The sequence below is a fragment of the Cnephaeus nilssonii genome (assembly GCF_951640355.1).
Source record: "Cnephaeus nilssonii genome assembly, chromosome: X".
NCBI lineage: Eukaryota > Metazoa > Chordata > Mammalia > Chiroptera > Vespertilionidae > Cnephaeus > Cnephaeus nilssonii.
In genome coordinates this window covers 79,411,902-79,435,767 of record NC_137071.1, presented here as the reverse complement: position 1 = coordinate 79,435,767, position 23,866 = coordinate 79,411,902, and the positions used below count along the sequence as shown (strand labels likewise).

The following is a 23,866-nucleotide window of genomic DNA, read 5'->3' as shown; positions in this document are numbered from 1 at the left end:
AGCCAGAATCTTTGTTCAGCCGCACTGACTGAACAGACTTTGTAGGGGTTACCTGGCCAAGAGCAGCAGCAGCAGCAGCAGCAGCAGCAGCAGCAGCAGCAGCAGCAGAGGCGGCGGCGGAGGCAACTGGGATAACTCAGGTGAGTAGAAAGGGCATTCACAAACTCATCCTGAAATTTTATTTGCTGGATAACTAGGTGTAAAAAAGAGGTAAAGAAACTTGAACTTTATAGTTAATCAAAACCCACAGCTATCATTGTATCGTTTGTCTGGATAGAATGTGAATGTGTAATAGCAGTTTGGAAACTTCCAAACTGATGGACTTTTTTGATTAGTTATTTTGGGTGGGATAATTGTGGTTGTTTGACAATGAAATTTTTCTAGTGATATCTGGGTTTTTTATTGTTTTGTTTTGTTTTGTTTTTTGTCTTGTGTTCCCTGAAATCCCTGGTAAGAAAGGACAAACCTTCCTTAGTCAAGTGAGAAGAACCCAGGGTAATTGTCAAAGCTTCCTTCTAGCTTTGTCTGAACCACAGCTGTGGACAAATTATTGAAATGCAGGCAAAATCTTGGAACAACACTGTGTACAAAAGGCCTTTAAGCCCTGGAAGTGGGGTGCACAGGCTGTGCACTGTTGCATAGGAGGGAGTGGCAGCAGAGGCTGTTCTGTTTGCACAACCAGTAGTCCTCCTGTCCTGGTGACAGATTGATCTTGGCTATTTTATTTTCAGCCCCTGGCCAGCCTGATTTTGTTCTCATCTAATTCTTGCTTTGTTTTAAATTTTTATTTGCAGTTGTGGTTCTATCCTCTCCGCGCCCTCCCCCCCCCCACACACACACACCTCAACCCACTCACAACACTGTCACTGGTGTTCTAGGGACTTAATGGAGTTACTTGACCAGAGCAGGCAAGGTTCTAGGGACTTAATGGAGTTACTTGACCAGAGCAGGCAGGGGGTGGGGGGAGGGCAAGAAAGGATTAGAGTATTGCAATTGAAAATTGGATCTGAAGATTTGGAGCTTGAAGTTTGGTGAAAAGCACATAGGAAAATTAAACAAAGTCTGCCATCCTGACAGTCACTTCTGGCTTCAGGATAAAACATCGTAGTTTGTACTAATGTTTTCTTGAAATTTGGCTGTCTCACTTAAAAATATTTGTTGTGAAATTAAGAACCTTTTATAGTCTAAAGGAATTTTTTAAAGATTCCTTAGGGGCTGCTAATTAACCCTTTTATTCCTCTAGCAGTTTGCATGCATGTACATGTGTATGCATATGTGCGCATGTGTGTGACTACTTTGGATTTGAATAGCATTCTTTATTAGCAGTCTAGGGAAACTCTAAAAACACTTATGTAGTCAGGAATAAGTTAAAAAGCAGGCTTTTTGCATCCTTGAGTGTTTTCAGTTCCTAAATTAAAAACAGAAAAAGCCCCTTTTGTGACCCCAAAACAGTGTTTCTTTGATTAGCCTTGATTTGAAATCATCTCACTTTCTGACAGTTTGCAGTTCAAAAACAAAACTCCTAAGTACATTCTTCTAAGAAGAGGACAATTAGAATTTTCCAAAGCAATGTCTTGAGATTTCATGTTTGCACGCTTATTCCCCAGCTTTTTAAATTGTGGTGAAGTGTCAGGAAGTCCTGGTTTTAGTGCTAGCTCTGTCATTAACTATGTAACCTTAGGCAAGTCCCGTCACCTTCCTATAAAAACTAGGATTTGGGTTAAGTGATTTCTAAGAATTCTTCCAGCATAATTCTATAAAAATTGGGATTATATTCTCAGAAGGCTATAAATTAGACTTATAGGATGAGTTTATTCATCTAAGAGGGGGAAAAAGGGGTAGTGGGGTGCGTCAGCCAAAAAGGAAGGGTGGAAAAGAGAGGAGATATTGAATGGTGGAGGGGCCATCTTATACTGGTCTTTTAAATGTCCTTGAATATCTTATTTAAAGCATGTGATCAAATCTCCTCCTTTTCCACTAAGGACAGAAAAGAGATTGATTTTGCTAAAAAAGAAAAAAAGTCTCCTAATACTACTGTCTCACACTGCTTATCCTTAACAGTTAAAAAGTATTTTCATGTATTTAATGTCATTAGATTTCCCCAATAACACTGTGAAGTGTATGGGGCAGCCATCATGTATATTCTCATTGTGCTTGTGAGGAAACTGAGGGAACTGTTATATACCTTAAATGGTGGTATTTTGGACTTGATTCTGGATCAATGCACCATTTCTCTCAATTAACCACCCCCAGGTGTGAGGAGAGGAACTGTTGATTGTGGCTAAAGTGACCCCTACTTCATGCCAGGAGAGAGTTAGGTCTTCTGTATTCAGTTTGCTCGGCAAAAGTACCTAATTGCTTTAACCTCTGATTTTGTCCCAAGTACATTACAAGAGCAAAACTGGGAAAAAGGAGAAAATAGCAAGGACCAATACTCCAGAGCCATCCTCTCTCCCTCTCTCTCCCTAAAATGCCTTCCTGTACCCTCCCACTCACCCCAATCCACAGAAGTTTGTAAATCACAAACTGGGTTTCCTTTATCAGTTAATAATTCTCTTTAATAAACTGAGTTAGATTTCACTTTTTAGAACAAAATCTGGTTTCAACTCTAAGACTAACCTGCAGGTAAAGAACAAATGATTTTCCTCTTAAGATTTTTGCCCAGCTCCCCAAGCTTTCCAATCCAGTGAGTAACCAAAGCTTTCTCCCCTAACTGTAGCCTTGTGCTCTACGTGGCAGGCTCCCTCAACTTCCCCTGGCAATTCTCAACTTTTCATACTTTGCAGCTACTCCTCCCATTTGCCTTAATCCACATGGCCTTCTTCCTGCTCTATCTCTAGGCAATGGATCCTAATTCGAGTAGTATTGCTTACGACCATTATCTCATTGCAAAAACCCACACTTGTCTTCACCCAACCATTCATGATACCTGTCTTAGGACACAGTTGTCCCTCTTAAATGTGCATGTTCCCTTTATTAGCTATTTCTTAGCTAGAGGCTCTTTTCGGTTGATAACTTAAATCCCTAGATTTGATTCTGTTTACTGACTTTCTTAATATGTGGTTATTAACATAAAGACTCTCTCTTCTTCACAGTTGGGTGTAGCAAGATAGCAAAGAAGGAACAGTCCTTTCTTCACTCTCCTACTCTCTGACAGGACAACTTGTTTATGACAAACCTAACTTACAAATTTCTGGGTTTTCAAAAGTTTTCTAAGGGTTAACTGATGAACCCTAGAATGTCAAGGGTTCTGATTATCCCATGATCATCAAATTATGGAAATAAAAAATCTTTTTAATATCCACCATGACAATAAATTCTTGGCAGAGTGCTTCAAAGTTAGTATTATGTTTGCTTTGAAGAGTTTTCCTTATTTGAGCTAAACAAACAAACAAACAAACAAAAACCTTCTTCAAAAAAGGCAGTGACTAAAAGAAGCAGCGTGATATGATGGAAAGCTGCACACTAGATCTGGCATTATACAGACCGGGGTTTGAGTTGGCTTTGCAAGTATCTAGCTGCCCTTTCTCTGAGCTGCCATTTCTGCAGATACAAAATAAAGGTACAAATAATATCTGCTAAATGTAACTGCCATGAAGAGATCTTGAACTTAAATGTGTATTTCAAACAACGACTTGGCATATAAACATGAATTTTCTATATAAGACATTCATCCATTCAACAATTATTTCCTGAACAATGGTTGTGTGCCCAGCTTTATGCCAGGCAATGAGGTGGCTTACAGTGTATACCTTGCATTATGGAGCCCTTTCTACTTATTCAAAATAGTTTTTAAAAATATGTTTTTATTGACTTTATAAACAGAAGAAGGGAGAGGGATAGAGAGATGGAAACATTGATAACAGAGAAACATCAGTTGGCTGCCTCCTGCACGTCTCCCACTGGGGATCCAACCCCAAAGCCAGGCATGTGTCCAGACCAGGAATCAAATCGGGGACCTCTCTCAGTTCCAGGGTAGAAATTCAACCACTGAGCACACCGTCTGGGCTTCAAAATATTTTTTTACACTACCTATCTCATTAGGTACAGCCACAGTGTAAGAAGGGCAGCATAGATAACCCCATTCTCCCAACGTGAAAATTGAGGCACAAAGAAACCAAAGTCACAGAAAATGGAACATAGTTGTGCTATACCTAGTCAGAATAGGGGTCAATTCTACTCTGCAAGTCTAATGGGACATGGGACTATAGTTGTACTCTAATGGATATCTATCAAAATATAGGCTGATAGCTGCTATTCCTTATTTACTGTAAACCCCCAAATACAGGACAAAAGACTTGACCTATCCACACCAGCTGTACATTCTGTCTCTGAAAGAGCCTACTGGGATCATACTGGTTTTTTAAATTGAACCTGATTTTCTTTGCAATTAATACTGCTTCACTCTGTAGATAGGCCTTCTTTTTATAAGCATGATTCCTTTTTCAGGTTCCTGCTCACATAGCCATTTGACTGAGTAGGAGGGGAGACTGATGGGGCAGAGGGCCTTCCCAAGAACAGGAAATACTAATTTATCCAAAATGATTAGGGACTAGGAAGTTCTGGCAAACTAAATATTCTAATCGCTCCAGAATATCTCCCATTTATAGTCCTCAGCGTCTGGCAACCTACCAAAACCTTTCAGGAAGAGCAAGAGGCACAGTACTATTTGTTTTAAGTTTGAACACATGCAAAAACTGGGGTCCATTATCTACCATTGAATGTCATTAGCGGATCATTAAAATCATTGAAAATCTATCTTTGTGATCAAGCAAAGGCATTGAAAACCCTATTATCACCCCAGAGTTATTTAAAATCAAATTTGCTTTTCAAATTGTCCTCATAAAAACTGGTTGCTTGGGACATTTGAGTGTGAGGTACTCTGATACACATTGCCTAAAGAACCACTATATTAATTCTCTATTTAGTTATGTGAGATTTTTTTTTTTTTAGGAAAAGAAAGCAACTGTGTATAGCTATGGGGTAAGAATCTATAATCCACCAAATCAGTGTAGTTGGATTATGGAGTCTGCCTTTTATCAAGGCCAAATGATTGCACATTAGACTTTGAGGAAGAGGGCACATAAAATCTTTCTATCTTTCCTTGTCTTTGGATGCCATCTGCTGAGTTCTGTTTCTTGTATTAACCTTTCTAGGCAGTAATAAAAATGCAAAACTCTTTAACAATAAAAGAGAAGGAACTGTGTAAAAGGGCTTGTTAGAAGTGAAAGGGGTTGCTTCTCCTCTCAAGCACAAAGTGGGTGGCCCTTCAGGACACCAACTTATTCTGAATATAGTAAACCACAAATTTTTTTTTTTTTTTTGCTTTGAACTCCTTTCAGCCAGTATAAAATGGAAGATTGCCCTTTAAATTATAGCGACTCACATTTAACTAATAATCTTAACATTTATTATTTATTTTTCCAATAATATTATTAAGGCCCATATTTCCTTGTTTGATAAGAAACTGAGGCCCCAGAATGGTTTGGGTGCCTTATCCAAAGCCTCAAATTAATTAGTTGCAGAGTCTGAACTCTCCCCTCTGTCTGAAAATGGTTACTTTTCCATTAAAGTCAATCTTGAAGTGCCTACTTTTGGGACTAAATCATTAGGATGACTACCACTTGTCTAATCAGGTAATCTTTAAAAGACTTGAGAACTTCTTCCCTAATAACATTTTTTTTCTCATTCTAGACATAGTTTGACACTATGGGTCCTCCTCTGAAGCTCTTCAAAAACCAGAAGTACCTGGAACTGAAACAGGAATGCATCAAAGATGGTATACTTTTCTGTGATCCAACTTTTTTGCCTGAGAATGATTCACTTTTTTACAACCGACTGCTTCCTGGGAAGGTAGTGTGGAAACGTCCCCAGGCAAGTTTCTTTTTGCAATTTCTGTCTCCCTCTTTATTTCAATTATTCAGTAACTACTTGGTCCAATATTTCACTCACACAGTCTACTGCATGTAGACTAACTTAGAAGACAACTTTAAAAATGGGAAGTTTTAAGAATCTGTGTTTCCAGCTATAACTTGAGGAATCTTGAACTTCAGTCAAATTTTATCAGGTTTAGTAATTTTAAAAAAAGCACAAAAGAAATATACCATTTTTGTTTTCTTTGGAAGTTCATTTGAGTAAACATGGTAACAGAAAACAACTATACATTTTACTAAGTTACCTATCACAGCGACTTTATGATAATCTCAGACCAATGAGAAGAAAAGCTCCTTATATGCTGAGCATAAATGAAATGAACTTTATAGAAAGAAGATGGAGTTTGCAATGGGAGAAGGAGGCTTCTTTGCTGCTGTTTGAATACCATCATCTGTATCCTCCTACAATTAGCAAAGTGAGATTCAAGTAGGACTGCAGCTCTTTCACCACCTATTAATATGGTTCTTTGTGGAGCATCTGTATGTTGTCTCTAAAGCAAGTCTTTTTAAGCCTTCATAAGCCCTATAGGAGCAGGAGCTCAGTGCATAAAATGACAGGAATATGGATTCTAGAGAATAAATGACAACCTTTCTATATCTAAAGGGTATTAACTATATAGAAAGATATACTAGCTGGGTTCTTTACCAAACTATATGACCAGGAATATAAACCACAGAGGACTGTTATAAAATAGAAATTTTTGGATCTTCACAGTATCTTGAAGACTTTCTGATTCTATTTAATCACATACCTTTTGGGGCACTATTATTGAACCATCTCGGTAAGCAAGTTAAGGTTTGCCTTCTTTAATGAGCAGCTATCACGTTTTATTTGCAATTTCCACAACTTAAATTCCTAATTGTAGTTCTTAGAAGAGCTACTTCAGTTTATGTAGGTTGCCACCAAGTAGTGCCAAGATACATCAGCTAAGGCTCTTGTTTTCTAGGGGATTCAAAAGTGGTCTTTCTTTTTATTTACTTTTTATTTTTGAATTACAGTTTATATTAAATATTGTTTTGTATAGGCTTCAGGTGTACAGTTTAGTGGTTAGACAATTATATACTTTACATAGTGTTCCTCTTGATATTTCCAGTACCCAATTGGCACCATACATATTTATCACAATTTCATTGACTATATTTCCTATGCTTTACTTTACATCCTCGTGACTATTTTGTAATTACCAATTTGTACTTCTTAATCCCTTCACCCTTTTCTCCAAGTCCCCCAACCTCTCTCCCCTCTGGCAATCACCAGTTTGCTCTCTGTATTTATGAGTCTGTTTCAATTTTGTTTGTTCATTTATTTTGTCCTTTGGATTCCACATATAAGTGAATTCATATGGTATCTGTTTTTCTCTGACTGACTTATTTCACTGAGCATAATACCCTTTAGGTTCATGTCTCAGTTTTTTTCCCATAAAGTATGATAGCCATTGAGAGTATGAGACCTGGAGAAATCTCTCCATCAGAAGGATGATTATACTTCTCCTGACTTTATGTGCCTCTGGTTTTTTACATTCCTGCAGATCAGTCACCTGCAATAAAATCTGGGAAACGTGAGTAGAATTCACTAGCCATTAATTGAGTATGGAGAGAGGTAAGATTTCTTTCCAGAAATGCATAAAGAAAATAGAACTATATTGTCTAGAGCCATGCCACTGTTATGAATGGATGATGGTAATGAGGGGCACTATTCTTTTCTGATGCTGGATATAAAAGAAAGAAAATCAGTAAGTTGGAAGTAGCTGAAACGGAGGCAGGGATTGGAGGGAGGTTTTTCTGGGGCTTAATAAATAGAACAGACTTGAACATACTCATAGTCTAAGCAGTAAATAGTAAAGCAGAAGAGGTTGAACATGCAGGAGAACGAAAAAATGATTGATGATTGATAATTGAAGGAATGAATGATTCCTGGAGGAGGTGGGAGGAAATCCAATGGGCGACAAAATTGCAAGCCAACATGAAGCCATTCCTCAGATGTGAACCAAGCCAACAGTGCTTCCTGCACTGGCCAGTCTTTTGGCATATCCTTCCTCTGTCTTGGCTAGGTCTTTTGCCCTCATATTCCAAATTCTGTGGATTGAATCCTAGGTGAATTAGCAGGGAAAGAAAAAACTTAATAACTGTGGCAATAGTCCATTTTGCCTGTGAGGCAAACAATACTTCTTCCAGAGTGAGGGAATGTCAGAAAGAGAGGGTAAATGGGGATGGACATTAAAAGAATCAGCATTTATGGCATACCTACTATGGGCCCAGGTACTGTGTTTAGAGTTTCCTATACATTTTTCATTTCATCCTTATTTGCCATAACTTAGCAAGGTAGATATCTTAAAAATCATTTTGATATAATTTTTTTCTGGTTTAAAAAGTAAAAGTTAATAATATGTCCATTTTATGCATAAGAAAACTGGGCCTTAGAGAGAAGATAAGAATTTTTCCAGGGTCAGACTGTTAACATGCTAGAATTTGAGTCTAATTTTGACTGCAAAGCCCACATTATTTTTCACCAAGCTGCCATTTTAGGGACATAGAATTGTATGTCTCTTTTGCTAAAATATAAAGTTCTCCAATCAGTTTTCCTCACTGTCCCGATGCTGTACATCATTAATTGATCCATATTATCCCTTTTGAGAGCATACAGTGAGTTTAGTCTTAATTAAGCCCAAAGGGAGAATCACTTGAAAAACATTCTATGTCAGCTTCTGTGCAAGATGCATACTTTCATTTTAGTTGAAGAGATGGATATTAAGTTATCAAAGAGTTAAATAATAAATTAATGCCAGATATAAGAAATGTTATTTTCAAGCATATAAACAATAAATCATGTAAGATTCTGAAGAAGGAGAGATCTTTGTGGATTGAAGTGGTTGGAAAGAGGGCCTCTTATGGAAAGTAGGGGGAAAATAAGGTTCTGGACCACCATCTGAGTCTCCTCAAAAAGGTTTGGATTCCTTTTCAGTCAGTGTGGAGGCCAAACCTGTGGTCAAGAACCACGTCAAAGTTCTCTGGCCTCCCATCAGGAAATTTGAGAGACAGCCATGGGCCTCTCTGAATTGGCTCAGGAAGACCATATGGGTCGTTGGCCTCACCCACCTCATTGGCAAGGTTGAAATCCTGGTTTGCAGAGAAGCTTACAGACTTCTTGTCTTTTGGCATTCCACATAGCCACATACTCAACCAGGCCTATTTGGAAGTCTCTAAAATGGAAGAAGCATGATTAACCTGATAGTTTCTCTTTCCTCTCCCATCTTGAAAATCCTCTGCCTTCATAGGCCCCCATGCCTGTAATCACCACTGATAATTGAAACAAGTACCACAAGTCAATCCCCACCATCTTAGGGTAGGATTGAGTTCCCCTTATTCCAACTTGCAGCTTCCTTGCTATGTACTAAGGAGCCACTTTAGATAGACAGAGTGTTTTTGCAATTGATTAATGCTCATACCCTTCAGAGGAAAATACTTTGCCTTAATTTCTCCAGTGGCCCCATGGCCCTAGCTTACTGGGTACACAGGTATATTGCCTGAGACATGTACTCTGGATTTCCTGTATTCCTTGGGTCCTCAACCTTATAAAGTCTTAGTGAATTCTAAAAGCTGAGTTTTACTGAGTTACAGTGTGATTATAAGACTGAAGGTAAGATTTTTATGCTGAAATCTGTCCACAACATTCCCACAGAAAATCTCTTCTCCAGCTTCCTCTAGCCACCCTCCCCTCTTACCCACCTCTGGCTTTTTTCCTGGATGACTTATACTCAGCTACAATAGTGTCTTATAGAAAGATGCATCTAATCTCAAACTGAAATGGAGCAAGGCTCATGGGAATTTGCATAGCCAGCTGTAGGAGAAGCACGTGCACCTGCACAAGATCTTCTGTGAGCTCTTCTGGGCAAAATTTGAATTCAGTTTTCACTATCATTGTTTTTGACCACATCTCCCACTAGGTAATACTTTCCACAGGGGCCATTTCAATACATTGGATAGGAGGAGGGTGGTGAGGTTCTGGATTAAAATAACGAAGATAGGAATAGAAGAGAAAGGTTGATGAGGGTAGACATTAGAAACAGAGGACACAGGCCTCAATGATAGATTGCATGTGAAGGAATGGTAAAAGAGGAAAGACTTCTCCCTTTGTGCTAATGGAAATTGCCAACACCCAGCTGAATGTAACTCCTCTTCACAGTAGTTTTGGCCTCAACTGTTAATAAATTTCTTTTTCTTCTCATAGATCATGCCCCCCACCACCTGAGTAGTCCTAAGTATTTTCCACTGTTGACACATTTGAAGACAATTGAATAGGCCTACACTTTCCATCTATCCTACTTATTTTAAATTCTGCTTAAAAGAAAAACTTTAACAGCTTTATCAAAACGCAATTTATGATTTGCATTTTTGATGATTAAAGTTTTTTTTGCATTTTGATAAAATTTATTGCATTTTGATAAACAATTTATTGCATTTTGATAAAATTCACCTGTTTTAAGCATACATGCATTGATTTTTTAGTAAATCTACAGAGTTGTGCAAACATCCTCACAATCCAATTTTAGAACAACTGTATCATCCCAATAAGATCCCTTGTGCCCATTTGCAATGTGTAAATAGCTCCTACCCCTAACACAAGCAACCACTAATCTACTTTTACTTTCTATCTAGATTTGCCTATTCTGAACATTTTACTTAAAATGGAATCATAAAACTAGCTGACTTCTTTTGCTTAGCATAATGTTTTCAAGGGTCATCTACCGTATATTGTTGCATGTCTCAGTTTGTTCCTTTTTATTGCTAAACAGTATTCCATTGCACGAATATATAAACTCTTCCCAATAAAGCAGTTTGGGGTTTATATCTGAAGTCTCCTAACAGAAGTTTGATGATTAAAATTTAAAAATGTTATGTTGTGACTTGGGTGTCTACGTTGGAAGTGGAAGTTGAGCTTAAGACCTTATTCTGAGGTTCCATATTCAATTTCCTTGGAGGGGTTAGAAAGGAAGAGAATGTTTCACTGATGGCAATATCTTAATGCAGAAGCAAAACTCCTCAGCAGCTAAAATGGACTTCTTGAGAGACTGGTTCAACAATGGTTCCTGCACCTAAGTTCATCTATCAATGTTCTGTCTGTGGATGGTTCAGTATTCTAAGGCTAATATAATGGCACCTTGGACTAGCTCACATAGCCCACAGGTCCTGAATGGCAGCCCTGAACCTTCTGGGATTACTTAGAGCCCTGGACTTAGTCATAATATACCTATTGCAGGGCTGGCCTCACTTATAGTTACCATGCCACCATCCCCCTAGTATTGGTTTTAAAGTGTCTCCACTTTTTAAAGTGTCTCCACTCTTCTGGTTGCTGGTTTTCTAGGCAGGCATTTATTTTAATCACTGTTTATTGTCTTCAAATTGTACCTTTGTTAAAACAAATTCTAGAGATGTGGATGTGGTAGGTGCAAAGAGAGCCACACTGAGTGCAGGGCTCCAAGAATTGTAATTGCATGCCTCTCTACCCCTCCCAGAGGTATTGGCAAGGGAGATTATGTGAGGACAAATGGGGGGGTGGTCTCTCAATGCTCAGCTAAAAGAACATATTTCCAGAGAAGCTGCTTTTTTTGGAAGGCTTTGGCTCAGGCATGGGTATATGAAGGAACCATTCCTGGCTTTACTTTTAGTTCTTGACTTCCTATTTGTGTGTATTTTCTCCATAAGAAATTATTTTGCCTTGACAAAAAGCCCAGTTCAAGGATCATGTTAACTATGCCAACACAGCTGGGAGCCATTAGGGGCTCAGCAATCTTCCCTCCTTTTCAAGCCACCCAAATATGTGACTATGTGAGCTGTGACCTCTCCCACAACTCCACTCCCTACTACTTTTAGATTTGCATTGGCTCATTACCCTTTACCCTTTCTACCTCCTTAGTTGCTTTCTAGTTTTTTACTTCCTTAAAGAGGTAGAAAGTGTGGCTTAGTAATGATTTGCTCCCATGGTTTACATTGTAATGCTGACATACAGAATGGATTGATTCATATTTAGTGTATTAAATAGAGGAGATTAAATCTTATTAATGAGGTTTAGCCTGGACCCAAAAGCTAGGATATGATTTAAGCAAGTCTTTCAGAACAATTGAGAGCTTTTGTTTGTGATAAGAAAAGAAGCATAAAAAAAGGGGTTGATGACTGAAAGAGGTAGTTGCAATTCTGTCCCTGAAAAGCTACACAGTATTACCCTTTATGTGGTGCCCATTGATAAATCTAATGGCAAAAGGATGTACCAATTAAGGTCTTGGGTTTCTTCTTTAACTGTATATGGTTTTAAGAACTTAAAACTTCAATTCTAGGTCTAGTAACTAGATGGATGATTGAAGGGGCACATTACTGCCCTTCTCTGAGCCTGATTCCTCATTTGTATAATAAAGAGGTTGACTAAATAGTTCCTAAAATTTCTTCCATCTTTGAAAATCTATAGACTGCTAACTTATCATATTTTAAAACCCACTGTTAAATAGCCATTCTTCAATTTAACTTCTATTTGCATGTCTTTTTGCTCATTTATGTGACCTTTTATGTATTGAATAGAAGTTGGCATGCCAAAATGTTGGCTGAGCCTAGATCTCTAGTGTGAAATGAAAGCCTTGTATAAATTGAAGGCACTGTAATGTAAACCTAATTACTAATAACTCCACATAAAACTAGAAAATAAAATGTGTTAATGATCTAAAAGATACTTTTTCACATATCAATGTTTACTGTACTGTTTTTCCATTCTAAGAAACTATTGTATGCATCATTTAAGTCTGATAAATCATTGTATAACTTTACATCTTGTGCAAAATAAAATGGTGACACCCGATCCATAAAGGAAAAATTCTGTTTAGTTTCATCTTAGAAAGGGCAAAGAAACAATAAGAGAAAAAATATCAGGATATAGTTCATCCAACACACCCACTTTACGTTTATTAAGTGAAAAAACAGGCATCTCCCAACCCACAAAAAAATAGTATGGTAGAAGTCTTTCCTAAGACATAAAATTAACGATGAGACACTGGACATGCATTAAAAACCACACACAGAAAATCCAAAGCTGACAACCTACCTAACCTCTTTTTGGCAGAGGGACATCCAATTAATCTTCAGTTTGGACTTGTCCCTGTCCAGAATGCTTATTCCTTTCCAGAATTATTTTGGCTTTTAAAGAATAGATGGAATGTTTCATTCTGTAGACCAGACTCTTCATCAAGGAGAATTATGTCCATTAAAAAAGAGGTTTGAGAATCAGAAAAATATAGCTGCCTTTTAAAAATAATTTTAAATGAATATATGTCCAGATTTCTTTCTATTTAAGACTTGGATTTGTTTTTGCTGGGTAAGCAGAATGTCAAGGTACTGGCAAATGGCCTCCTCTAGGAAGCTTTCTTCATCTTCTCAAGACTTCATTGGTATTTTCTGCTTTTTAACTATGCAAGTGCTGATCTTCTGAGTCACACAATCATATCTTCAATTATATGGTGTCACATATGCAGCTATACATTTGTCCATGCTTGTCTTTCTACCCATGATGTTTTCATATCCTTCCCTTGACCAGTTGCCTAACTCTAATGGTTCCTAAGGCTTCAACTTGAGAATTCCTATTCCAATTCAATCTACTCACCAGGGAAACTTTGGGGTCCTTCCTCTAGACAGTGATTATACTTTGAAAATGCCTCAACTCTGTCTTCATTACATTTTGTTGTAATTGTGTTATTTGGATCTCATTTTCCTACTCACAGTGGGAATGGCATTGCTAATGATATGTTGGGGAAGACACACTCACATATCCCCCCAAATGCTGCCCCCGCTCTATCCAGGTTCCCTCAGAACACCCATTGTGGGAATAGAGTGTATGTTGAAATGCTCCTGTGACTGGTCTATTACCACCTGCTATTAGTGCTTCTGCCATCTATATTTATCCAAAAATGTGGGAAAATCTAGTTGCCATGGAGACGGCTGTTGCCTTTGCTTTATGTTAGGAAAGGTCTTCATGTAAAAGGTCTCCTAAATAATTTTTCCAGAGAGGAAGAAACATTTATATTCACCTCCAACAGGACTTGTCTCTTAAATTTAATCAACTTTCTAAGCACAACTGCTTAAAAAAAATCTCCTCCTGACAAATAGGATCGGAATATAATGAGCTAAACCCTAGTTCTCCTTTTTAAAAGCTCACTGCTCTGCTGAAAACTCTTCCAAACCCCAGTGATAGCTACATCCGAGAGCCCAGACCAGTACATCTCATCCTCTCTCCTTCCATTCCTCTTGCCACTTACCCTCATTACCCTTTTTCTGTGTCTAGATGATCTACTGCTTTGTAGGGTTTTTGTTGTTGTTGTTTTTACTGCTTTGTGTTTTTGCTCACAGCCCCCAAACTTCCCTTTGTTTCACCTGTGCAAGTTCTAGTCATCTTTCAACCCCACCTCTTCTATCCTTCCTAGCTCAGCTCACTTTGGCTCTTTGGAAACACTTTCCAGATTCTAAGAACCAATTGTTATATCCACAGGACATCTGTGATGACCCCCGTCTGATTGTGGGCAACATCAGCAACCACCAACTGATCCAAGGGAGACTGGGGCACAAGCCAATGGTCTCTGCATTCTCCTGTTTGGCTGTCCAGGAGTCTCACTGGACAAAGGTATTGCTCCTCCTATAGGACCTTACTCAGTTTCCACCTTCTTGTCTTCTTTAATAATTTCAGTAAAAGTCAACTTGTAACTTTATAGATTGTCTAATTCTTAAAATCAGTGTAATAACTAAGTAATTTCCTTCTATTTTATTATGAGATTTTCCACAAATACAATAAACTGAAAGAATTTTACAGTAAACATCTGTATACACCCCCAAATTCCACCATTAAGATTTTAGTCTATATGATTTTTCACACATATTTGTTGATCCTTTGTCACTTGCAGTGTTTTGACCCATATCTCTGCATACTTGTATTGTCTGTACACACTGGGGTATACAGCTAGTAGGGGCCAGGAATAACTGAAATGTGATAAAGATGGAAATAGATCTTTGAAGAAGTTCTCATAAGTTAGTAAGACTAAAACATTTCTGCCCTAGCTGGTTTGGCTCAGTGGATAGAATGTCGGCTTACAGACTGAAGGGTACCAGGTTTGATTTCAGTCAAGGGCACATGCTGAGGTTGCGGACTAGATCCCCAGTAGGGGGCGTTCAGGAGACAGATGATGGATGATTCTCTCTCATCATTGATGTTTCTATCTCTCTCTCGCTCTCCCTTCCTCTCTGAAATCAATAAAAATATATTTTAAAAAATGAGGAGTAAAACATTTCTTTGGCATTTAGTTAGAATTCAGGGCAATAAAGCATTGAATTTGGGACCAATTAGAGCATTTTCTTTAGAAAGATAATTTTAGTAGGCTAATGTGTAATTGTATTGAAATCGAGAATTTTCTAAATGTGATTTTACTTAAGTTGTGATTGGAATCTATATTCTATGATGGACTTTAAAAAAAATGAAACCACAGGAGACCTTGTGTTTTCATTGAATTTAATTTTTAAAATGCCTTATTTATTTGACTAAACATGCAACTATGGATATGTCTGTATAGACATTTTTTATGATAGAATTTGTATATTATTTGTGGTAAATAATTTAACCCCTAACTGGCTGCCCCCAGTCACCCTCTGTATATTCAGGACAGACATGTTAATATTATCCTCAGCAAAACTCAACTGGGAAAGCAACAGCTGTAGAAAAAAAATGCCCTATATAAACTGCCCAATCCAGATACAAGCCAGATGTATTTAGTGTGCTTCCTGTTGCCACATGAATTTGTTGGAAGTCAACTTTAATTTCAATATTTGGATATAGTCTGGTGAATAAGGGTTGATTGAATGTTCTTATGTTTCCAGACAATTCCCAACCATAAGGAACAGGAATGGGACCCTCGAAAACTAGATAAATATGCTGGGATATTTCACTTCCGTTTCTGGCATTTTGGAGAATGGACTGAGGTGGTGATTGATGACTTGCTTCCCACCATCAATGGAGATCTGGTTTTCTCCTTCTCCACCTCCATGAATGAGTTTTGGAATGCTCTATTGGAAAAAGCTTATGCAAAGTAAGTAGCAGGTGTTGACGAACACATGAAAAAAGTAAGATCACATATTCCCTTGGGAGTTCATTCTCTCCCAGCCCAAGCCCCTTAATTTATTTTGGGTAAGATCTGAGTCAGATCCAAGACATTGCTTTGGGCCTTGGATTGGCCCTAAAAAATCTTAGCTTGGAGAGCAATCAGATGTTCTGGTTTCTATTACCCTCCTGCCTGCTCCTAGGTGTCCCTTCCTGCTGCTAATAAGCAAATAATATGGCATTAGCCTTCAGTTTTCTCCTTGTCTAGTATTTAACTGTAGAAAGAAGTTTCTGTATGGACTGTCCTTGGCAAACATAGCTTAAGCCTAGAAATCTCTGACTATAATCTCAAAATAACTCTCATGTTATACCTAGAGAAAAGCCAGATGGTAAAGGTTAGCTGGGACTGTTCTAATTCTTGGGACAAAATGTCCTTAACATGGAAAAATTACTTTACAAAGATAACCTTGCATATTTGTTCTCAGGCTGCTTGGCTGTTATGAGGCCCTTGATGGTTTGACCACCACTGATATCATAGTGGACTTCACTGGCACGTTGGCTGAAACTGTTGACATGCAGAAGGGAAGATACACTGAGCTTGTTGAGGAGAAGTACAAGCTGTTCAAAGAACTGCACAAAACATTTACCAAAGGAGGTCTGATCTGTTGCTCCATTGAGGTTTGTATTCACCAAAAACAACTACCCTTTGCCCATTTCTGAGTTAGGAGACTACAAAATTTAGTAGGGAATATCACCCTTACTGCGGAGATTCATGAAAAGCCATTATGGGACTTAGAAAGCTAACATTACACATTGATTCCTGGCTTTAACTTTTTATCCTGTTGTCCTTCTGAGGGGCAATGTGGCATTCAAGCTGATGTAAATAGCTTCTGCTAAATTATGCCTTCTGTCTCTGTTTCTGGATGTTGAGGTTATAGTATTTTTTGCTCAAGGAGTAAGCCAACTGCACCAAATTTTAATACTGTTCATATCAATGCAGTACTGTGGGTAGTTTGAGTTTGAATTGTTTAAGTGATTGTTATATTAAATTCTTTATTTATTTCCTTCACTTACTTAGTGTCAAGTTAGATATCTGGATCAAATTTCTATCTGCATAGGGAGAACTAGCTTCAATCATACTGCGGTAAACCAATCAAGGAAGAGGAGGAACCGGGCCTTGGGTCTCCCAATTATTATGCTCTTATGTATCTTTCTTTGCTGTCAGTCTCCCAATCAGGAAGAACAAGAAGTTGAAACTGATTGGGGTCTACTGAAGGGCCATACCTACACCATGACTGATATACGGAAGATCCGTCTTGGAGAGAGACTTGTGGAAGTCTTCAGGACTGAGAAACTGTATATGATTCGCCTGAGGAACCCCTTGGGAAGACAGGAATGGAGTGGCCCCTGGAGTGAAATGTGAGTGCCATTCCACTTTGACTGCTATATCTTGAAAGCCCTATAGTTCTCCCAAACCCATTCCTTCAAACTGTTAGTGGACTGTCAATGCTCAGTGACATCTGTCAGCTCTTCTTAAGTATGGGATCTTTGACCTAGCCAGAGATGAGATAAAGCAGGCCCACTATTCATGCATTCTGTTTCTTTGACATACTGCTTACTGTACCTATTCAATGGCAAACTTGACGGCTTGTTCTTTTTTGACTATTTGCTTTTAGTTCTGAAGAGTGGCAGCAACTGACTGCAGCAGATCGCAAGAACCTGGAGCTTGTTATGTCTGATGATGGAGAGTTTTGGTGAGGAGAGGTTTTCTGTGATAAAGGAATTGTGCCTTCTACATGGAACTAAAGGGGTAGGTATTAAGTACCATATTATTTTTTCCTGTACTCTTTCTATTCAGGATGAGCCTGGAGGACTTTTGCCGCAACTTTCATGAACTGCATGTCTGCCGCAATGTGAACAACCCCATTTTTGGCCACAAGGAGCTAGAATCAGTGGTGGGATGCTGGACTGTGGATGATGATCCCTTGATGAACCGTTCAGGAGGCTGCTATAACAACCGTGATACCTTTCTACAAAATCCTCAGGTTTGAATCAATTGTTTTTCTTTGCCTCCAAGTTATTAAGGCAATAGGAACCCAGGCCCACCTTGGAGTATTCCTTTGACATAAATTATTCCATTTGCAGGTATTGTATAATATTCATCAACCAAGATGCCTAGGGATTGGCCCAGATGCTGGTAAAAATGGCAAACTGTGTCTCTGGAGAGATGTACATTAGAAACATTATCAAGTCTGAGCCCTCTCTTCTAGTTACCTCTCTCCTGGCCATATTGCTTAGTATGGTTCGTGACACCCCCACTTCCTTCTGATGTTCCCATACTGGAAAGAAAGGATCTTCTCCCAGACACTTTTTCAATTAATTTTCATTTCTTTACTGCCCAATTGTTCTCTTTTGTGCACATTTACATGTTCTCTTTTTCGTAAAGGTTATTCTTTTGAACTTCATCATTATGTCTCACTTTTCTAATCTAGAACCAGGTCATTTCCCCCAAGATTTGAATGGCTATCCTGTCATCTATCCCTCATTACAATGCTATTCTAGGTGATATATTAGGGCTCAAGCCTAGGCATACCCCAAAGCAAAACATCCAAAGCTTGAATCTATAATAACCTGGATGGTTTTATCCCCAAATGTGCTGATGAGCTAAGCCAGAGGAGACAAGAATTCTGAATGTATTGCAGCCTTACATGGGTATATATTTTCTTTGCATTGACCTCATTGATAGACACTAAGGCTGGTGGCCTAATTTATTTAACTTATATTTTTCTCCATCCCTTCCATTTTTATTGTCCCTAAAGAAAAGAAAGCTCCTATTACTCCCTCCCTACACCTCTGTTTACAATCTGGAAATGTTTTAAGTATCAAGCACATAAACCAAGCTGAAGAAATGACCCCCTTGACTTACTTTTAAGTGTCTGCACAAGATTGACCTTTGGTGGCCTTGAAAGCCTGTGGTTCTGCCTATGTTTCCTGGTTTTTTTGCTAAAGCGATGGGGGAGAGAAGGAAAACGGAATGGAGGGAAGGAAGGAGGGGAGAGAGAGAGAAAAAGAAAAAGACAAAGAGAGGAAGAGAGAGAGAGAGAGAGAGAGAGAGAGAGAGAGAGAGAGAGAGAGAGATCTGATGCCTTTTAGTTTTACTTCCCAGTGGCACCATGATTCCCCATATGATGTTTGAAAAGTCTTTGGCGCAGGCCTGCAGCTTCCTAAAACAGTGGTATCAAAACATTAATTTTCAAGGAAGTTGATCCAGCCCTTCCAGGAGCCACACATCTGCCTAGCAATAGGAGGTTAGCCTAGGGGGATGCTGCATTGTCAGATTAAGTTAAACCAGAATAATTTCTGTTTTTATACGTTCTGGAATTTTTCTTTATATTGTTTTTACTAACAAGAGGACAATAATAAAAACAAAAACACCCAATATCCTACTAAGAACTTATTAAAATAAAGCATAATACATTTGGCATCAAATGGATAGGCATGAAGTTATCTCTCTCAATACATGTTGAATTCCATAGGGAAAATCAAGTATTATGATCTACACTTATCAAGCCAATGGATTATCTAAGGCCTCTTTGTGTGGTCAGTGGCAAAGCCCAGAGAATAACTCAAGTCTCTGCTTTCCAAAGTGGAGTTTTCTTCCATGAAATTTGAGCTGGCTCATCTGAAATGGAAATGCTAACTAAGCTCCTTGGTGGCCTCTTTCCCTTAGTACATCTTCACTGTGCCTGAGGATGGGCACAAGGTCATCATGTCACTACAACAGAAGGATATGCGTACATACCGCCGCATGGGAAGACCTGACAATTACATCATTGGCTTTGAGCTCTTCAAGGTAGGAATGTGCATTTGGAGAAGAGAGAATGATGACTAATGGAGTAAAAATTAGGATGGCTTGGGGTTAGGGGAATTAAGAAACGTCCAGGGATAAAGGAAGCAGAGGACCTAGGATCTTCCAACACAAAGCTATGACTTGAGTGGAATGGAGCATTTCATTCAATTTTATTTCCAGGTGGAGATGAACCGCAAATTCCGCCTTCACCACCTCTATATCCAGGAGCGCGCTGGGACTTCCACCTATATTGACACCCGCACTGTGTTTCTGAGCAAGTACCTGCAGAAAGGCAACTATGTGCTTGTCCCAACCATGTTTCAGCATGGCCGCACCAGCGAGTTTCTCCTGAGAATCTTCTCTGAAGTGCCTGTCCAACTCAGGTTGTTTCCTCGGTCAGCCCTGCAAACTCCTATTCTCTGCTTTTCCCCTAAAAGAACAACTTGTTCAAATTAGATTTAACTAAAATGATGGTGGTATAAATATATTTCAAAGTGGAGTTATAAGAAATTCCCCAGTGGGGGATCTGAGCTTGAAATCTCTGACCAGCTATTTAAGGGGAACAGGCCTATATCCTAACATTTTCCACTTACATTTTATCTTCTGTTCTCTGGCCAACTCTCCTCTCTTAGACAGCTGGCCCTCCTCACTCTTCCTCTATTATGTTCTGAGTGCTGGGTCACCAAAGCTACCTTTTCACCCCAACTCTGACTTCTTTGATATTTATCTGCTGGTCCTTAAAATAATGGGAAAGGAAAATAGTCATAAAATATAAGCCATGTCTGAAGAAGAATGAGTTAGGTCACTCAGTAGTTCATGCTTTTTAGCAACAGTGTCTGCTTGGGCAAGACTATCTCCTCATCACAAAAGGACATTCAACATCAATAATGTGTCTTCTCTTTGATGTTTCAGGGAACTGACTCTGGACATGCCCAAGATGTCTTGCTGGAATCTGGCTCGTGGCTACCCAAAGGTAGTTACCCAGATCACTGTTCACAGTGCTGAGGGCCTGGAGAAGAAGTATGCCAATGAAAGTAAGATCTGCAAAGGTGTCTGGGAAAACAAAATTTAGTTTCAATTGTTGCATGTGTGGTTAGAAAAGATGGTCACAAATGGTTCTCTCCAATCATATTTTCAGTCTAGACAAGTCAGGATGGCTCTCAACCATGGCAAAATGGAATGTAAACTCTGGGAAAGGTCTAGATAATATTTATTTTATATTCCTAAAGTGTAGGGAAAAAAGGAGCCAGGAACAAAAGTGTTGGGTCATTCTAGTACCCTGGTGTTATGCCCAATGTCCCAGAATGGACTTAGTGAGATAGTTTCTTGACTATCTGGAAAGAGAAATTTAATCATTGTCTTAATAACAAATGTCACTTTGTTCCAGCTGTGAACCCATATTTAGTCATCAAATGTGGAAAGGATGAAGTCCGTTCTCCTGTCCAAAAGAATACTGTTCATGCCATTTTTGACACACAGGCCATTTTCTACAGAAGGACCACTGACATTCCTATTATAGTACAGGTGAGAATGTGAACAGGGACCCCCAGGGTGGCTCATATTCAGTATTGCACACTAGATTATCCCAAGTGCCTCCCATATGTCTAGAATACAAAGCAAGGGTTAACCTGGGTTTTTTTTTGTTTATTTGTTTTGTACTCAAAGACACCTCCCACCAGGAATAGACATTGACTTCCTTATTAAACACTGTCTTAAATAGCCTCTTTTCCATTTATTTAATTATGGGAAGAAACCATCATGGTCTCAGGTAACTATAAAACCCCATAAGGGAAAGCATACACCTGTTCAGATGACCCTGATTCTACTATGTCAGGATGGATCCCTACAGTTTGGTTGTTCTTCTGACTTAATGGCTTTTCATCAGCCAAAAGGTATCAGGAGAGATCATTTTTTAGTTTTTAAACAAATCTTTCTAAGCTTAGCATTAGGTTCTAGCTGCCACTGGGAAAAGTCCAATCTCACAGAGGGTTGCTCACTTTCACTCTTTCAACTTGTCTCTTCAGGTCTGGAACAGCCGAAAATTCTGTGATCAATTCTTGGGGCAGGTTACTCTGGATGCTGACCCCAGTGACTGCCGTGATCTGAAGTCTCTGTACCTTCGTAAGAAGGGTGGTCCAACTGCCAAAGTCAAGCAAGGCCACCTCAGCCTTAAGGTTATTTCCAGCGATGATCTTACTGAGCTCTAAATCTCCAGCTCCAGAAAATCCTGACAGCTTTCTACACTTTTATTTTCTGTCAGATGCCAGATCGTATCTCAGATTCATAATTTTTTTAAAAAAAGAAATTTATAGTAATTAACTTTTCCTTTCTTCTGATAAGTTCCCCATACCTCCCGATCCAAGTAGCATCAGTAGCTACATAACCTATATACCTCTAGCAGCTGGACAGGGGGAGGTGACAGTCTTATCCAGAGATCATATGGATGTTTGCCAAGAAATATCTCTGGAGCGTCCTGGGGTGAGATTCAAGCAGGACAACAACAGTTTGGATACCCTACAGATGTCTTTGCTGCTTTCAGGTGCCCAATATATCTCCTCTGTAGAGTATGTTGAGGAAGGAGGAGGGGTGATCAAGGCCAAGCTGGTCTAGCCTGACATCTCTGCTCCTTACTGAACACTACAAACAACTCTGCAGCATTGTATTCCGCAGCCAGAGCCTGCTTATAAGTCCCCAGCCCTTACCACCACCATCACCCCCACCATCATCAACACCAGTATCACTACACCATCGTCATCACCTCCAGAAAGTGTAGTCCTGCCCTAACCTAAGTCACCTCCCATAGTAGGTTTTACTTTCATGTTGAGGAGGCTTCCTTGGTGCTTAATCAAGAGCTCGAGTTCAGTGAGGCCTAGAGAGTGGGAAGGGCCTGAACTCCAGCTCAGTGGAAGCCAGCTGTGTGCCACAAGAGGGAAAATGGAAGAAGCTGCAGTGGGAGACAAAGCCTCGGTCCCCCACCCATCCACACACACACCTACACTCACACAAGCGCATTTGGGTGCACACAAACTACCATTCAGGCCATCAGTGGGCAAGAGGAAGAATGCCTAAGTACCACACACCCTGAAAAGATAAGAAAATCCATTCAGGCATAGTACAGCCAGTTTTGGGCCCCTGACTGCAATGTGAAACGTCCTGCTGCTGCTAGGTTTACAAACAAGCTCATTGTCCTGTGCCTCCTAATATCATTGGTACTGAAGACCCCATCTGAGGCCTTGAGGCTTTGGTTACATCCCAGGCCCCTCAAGCATTTTTATCAGTTGGAAAGCTTCACTCCTTGAGGGTGTTTGTTTGCCCTCTTATTTTTTCAGTACGTCTATGGAATTTTCTCTAGAGTCAGTCATTCCAAAATGTTCTTCCCTCTATCTCATCTATCAACATTCTACCCCTCCTTTAAGGCCCAGCATATATGCCACCTCCTCCATGAAGCCTTTCCTAACCCCCAAAATCCCCAGCTCCAACAATATTTCAATGCTTCTGCAATGTTTAAAAACAAACAAACATAGTTGTAGTACCTAGTCTAGTCCAGCATGCATTCATTTAAAAAATATTTTGTAGGGTGTTTTTTTTAGCTTGTTAATTTTCTATCATATTTTTCAGCCTGTGTTATATCTGCAGTGCCTTCACTACACTGCCTTACATAATCCAAACCACAATAAATTTCAAATTCAATAAAGTGACCAGTTTTGACTTGATTTGATGGCAAAGGAGAGATGGCAAGAGTGGCCATCGGTTTATACTTGTTTTGGAGCCACTAGAGGTGGGGTGGGGTGGGGTGGGGTGGGGTGGGGTGGGGTGGGGTGGGGTGGGGGTACTTCTTGAAACCTGAGCCAAGGAACAAGTCTGATGGATGCAGAGGCATTGGCTGTATTCTGATGGTACAGTACTCCATCCAGGTTGGGGTAGGGGGAGTTGGGAAAATTGAAAAGGCCGCTCTTCTATTCC

At 39.3% G+C, this 23,866-nt stretch overlaps 1 protein-coding gene across 1 annotated transcript; it reads left to right on the top strand.

Moving 5' to 3' along the window:
- Positions 1-23,601, top strand: CAPN6 (calpain 6). The gene is made up of 13 exons (XM_079764800.1): positions 1-140; positions 5,695-5,874; positions 14,458-14,589; positions 15,834-16,042; positions 16,539-16,731; positions 17,279-17,472; positions 17,730-17,807; positions 17,912-18,098; positions 19,784-19,906; positions 20,084-20,286; positions 20,816-20,937; positions 21,291-21,427; positions 21,928-23,601. The coding sequence occupies exons 2-13, from the start codon at positions 5,710-5,712 to the stop codon at positions 22,108-22,110; spliced, it is 1,926 nt and encodes a 641-aa protein (XP_079620926.1). The 5' UTR covers positions 1-140; positions 5,695-5,709; the 3' UTR covers positions 22,111-23,601.
- Positions 23,602-23,866: the final 265 nt, after the last annotated feature.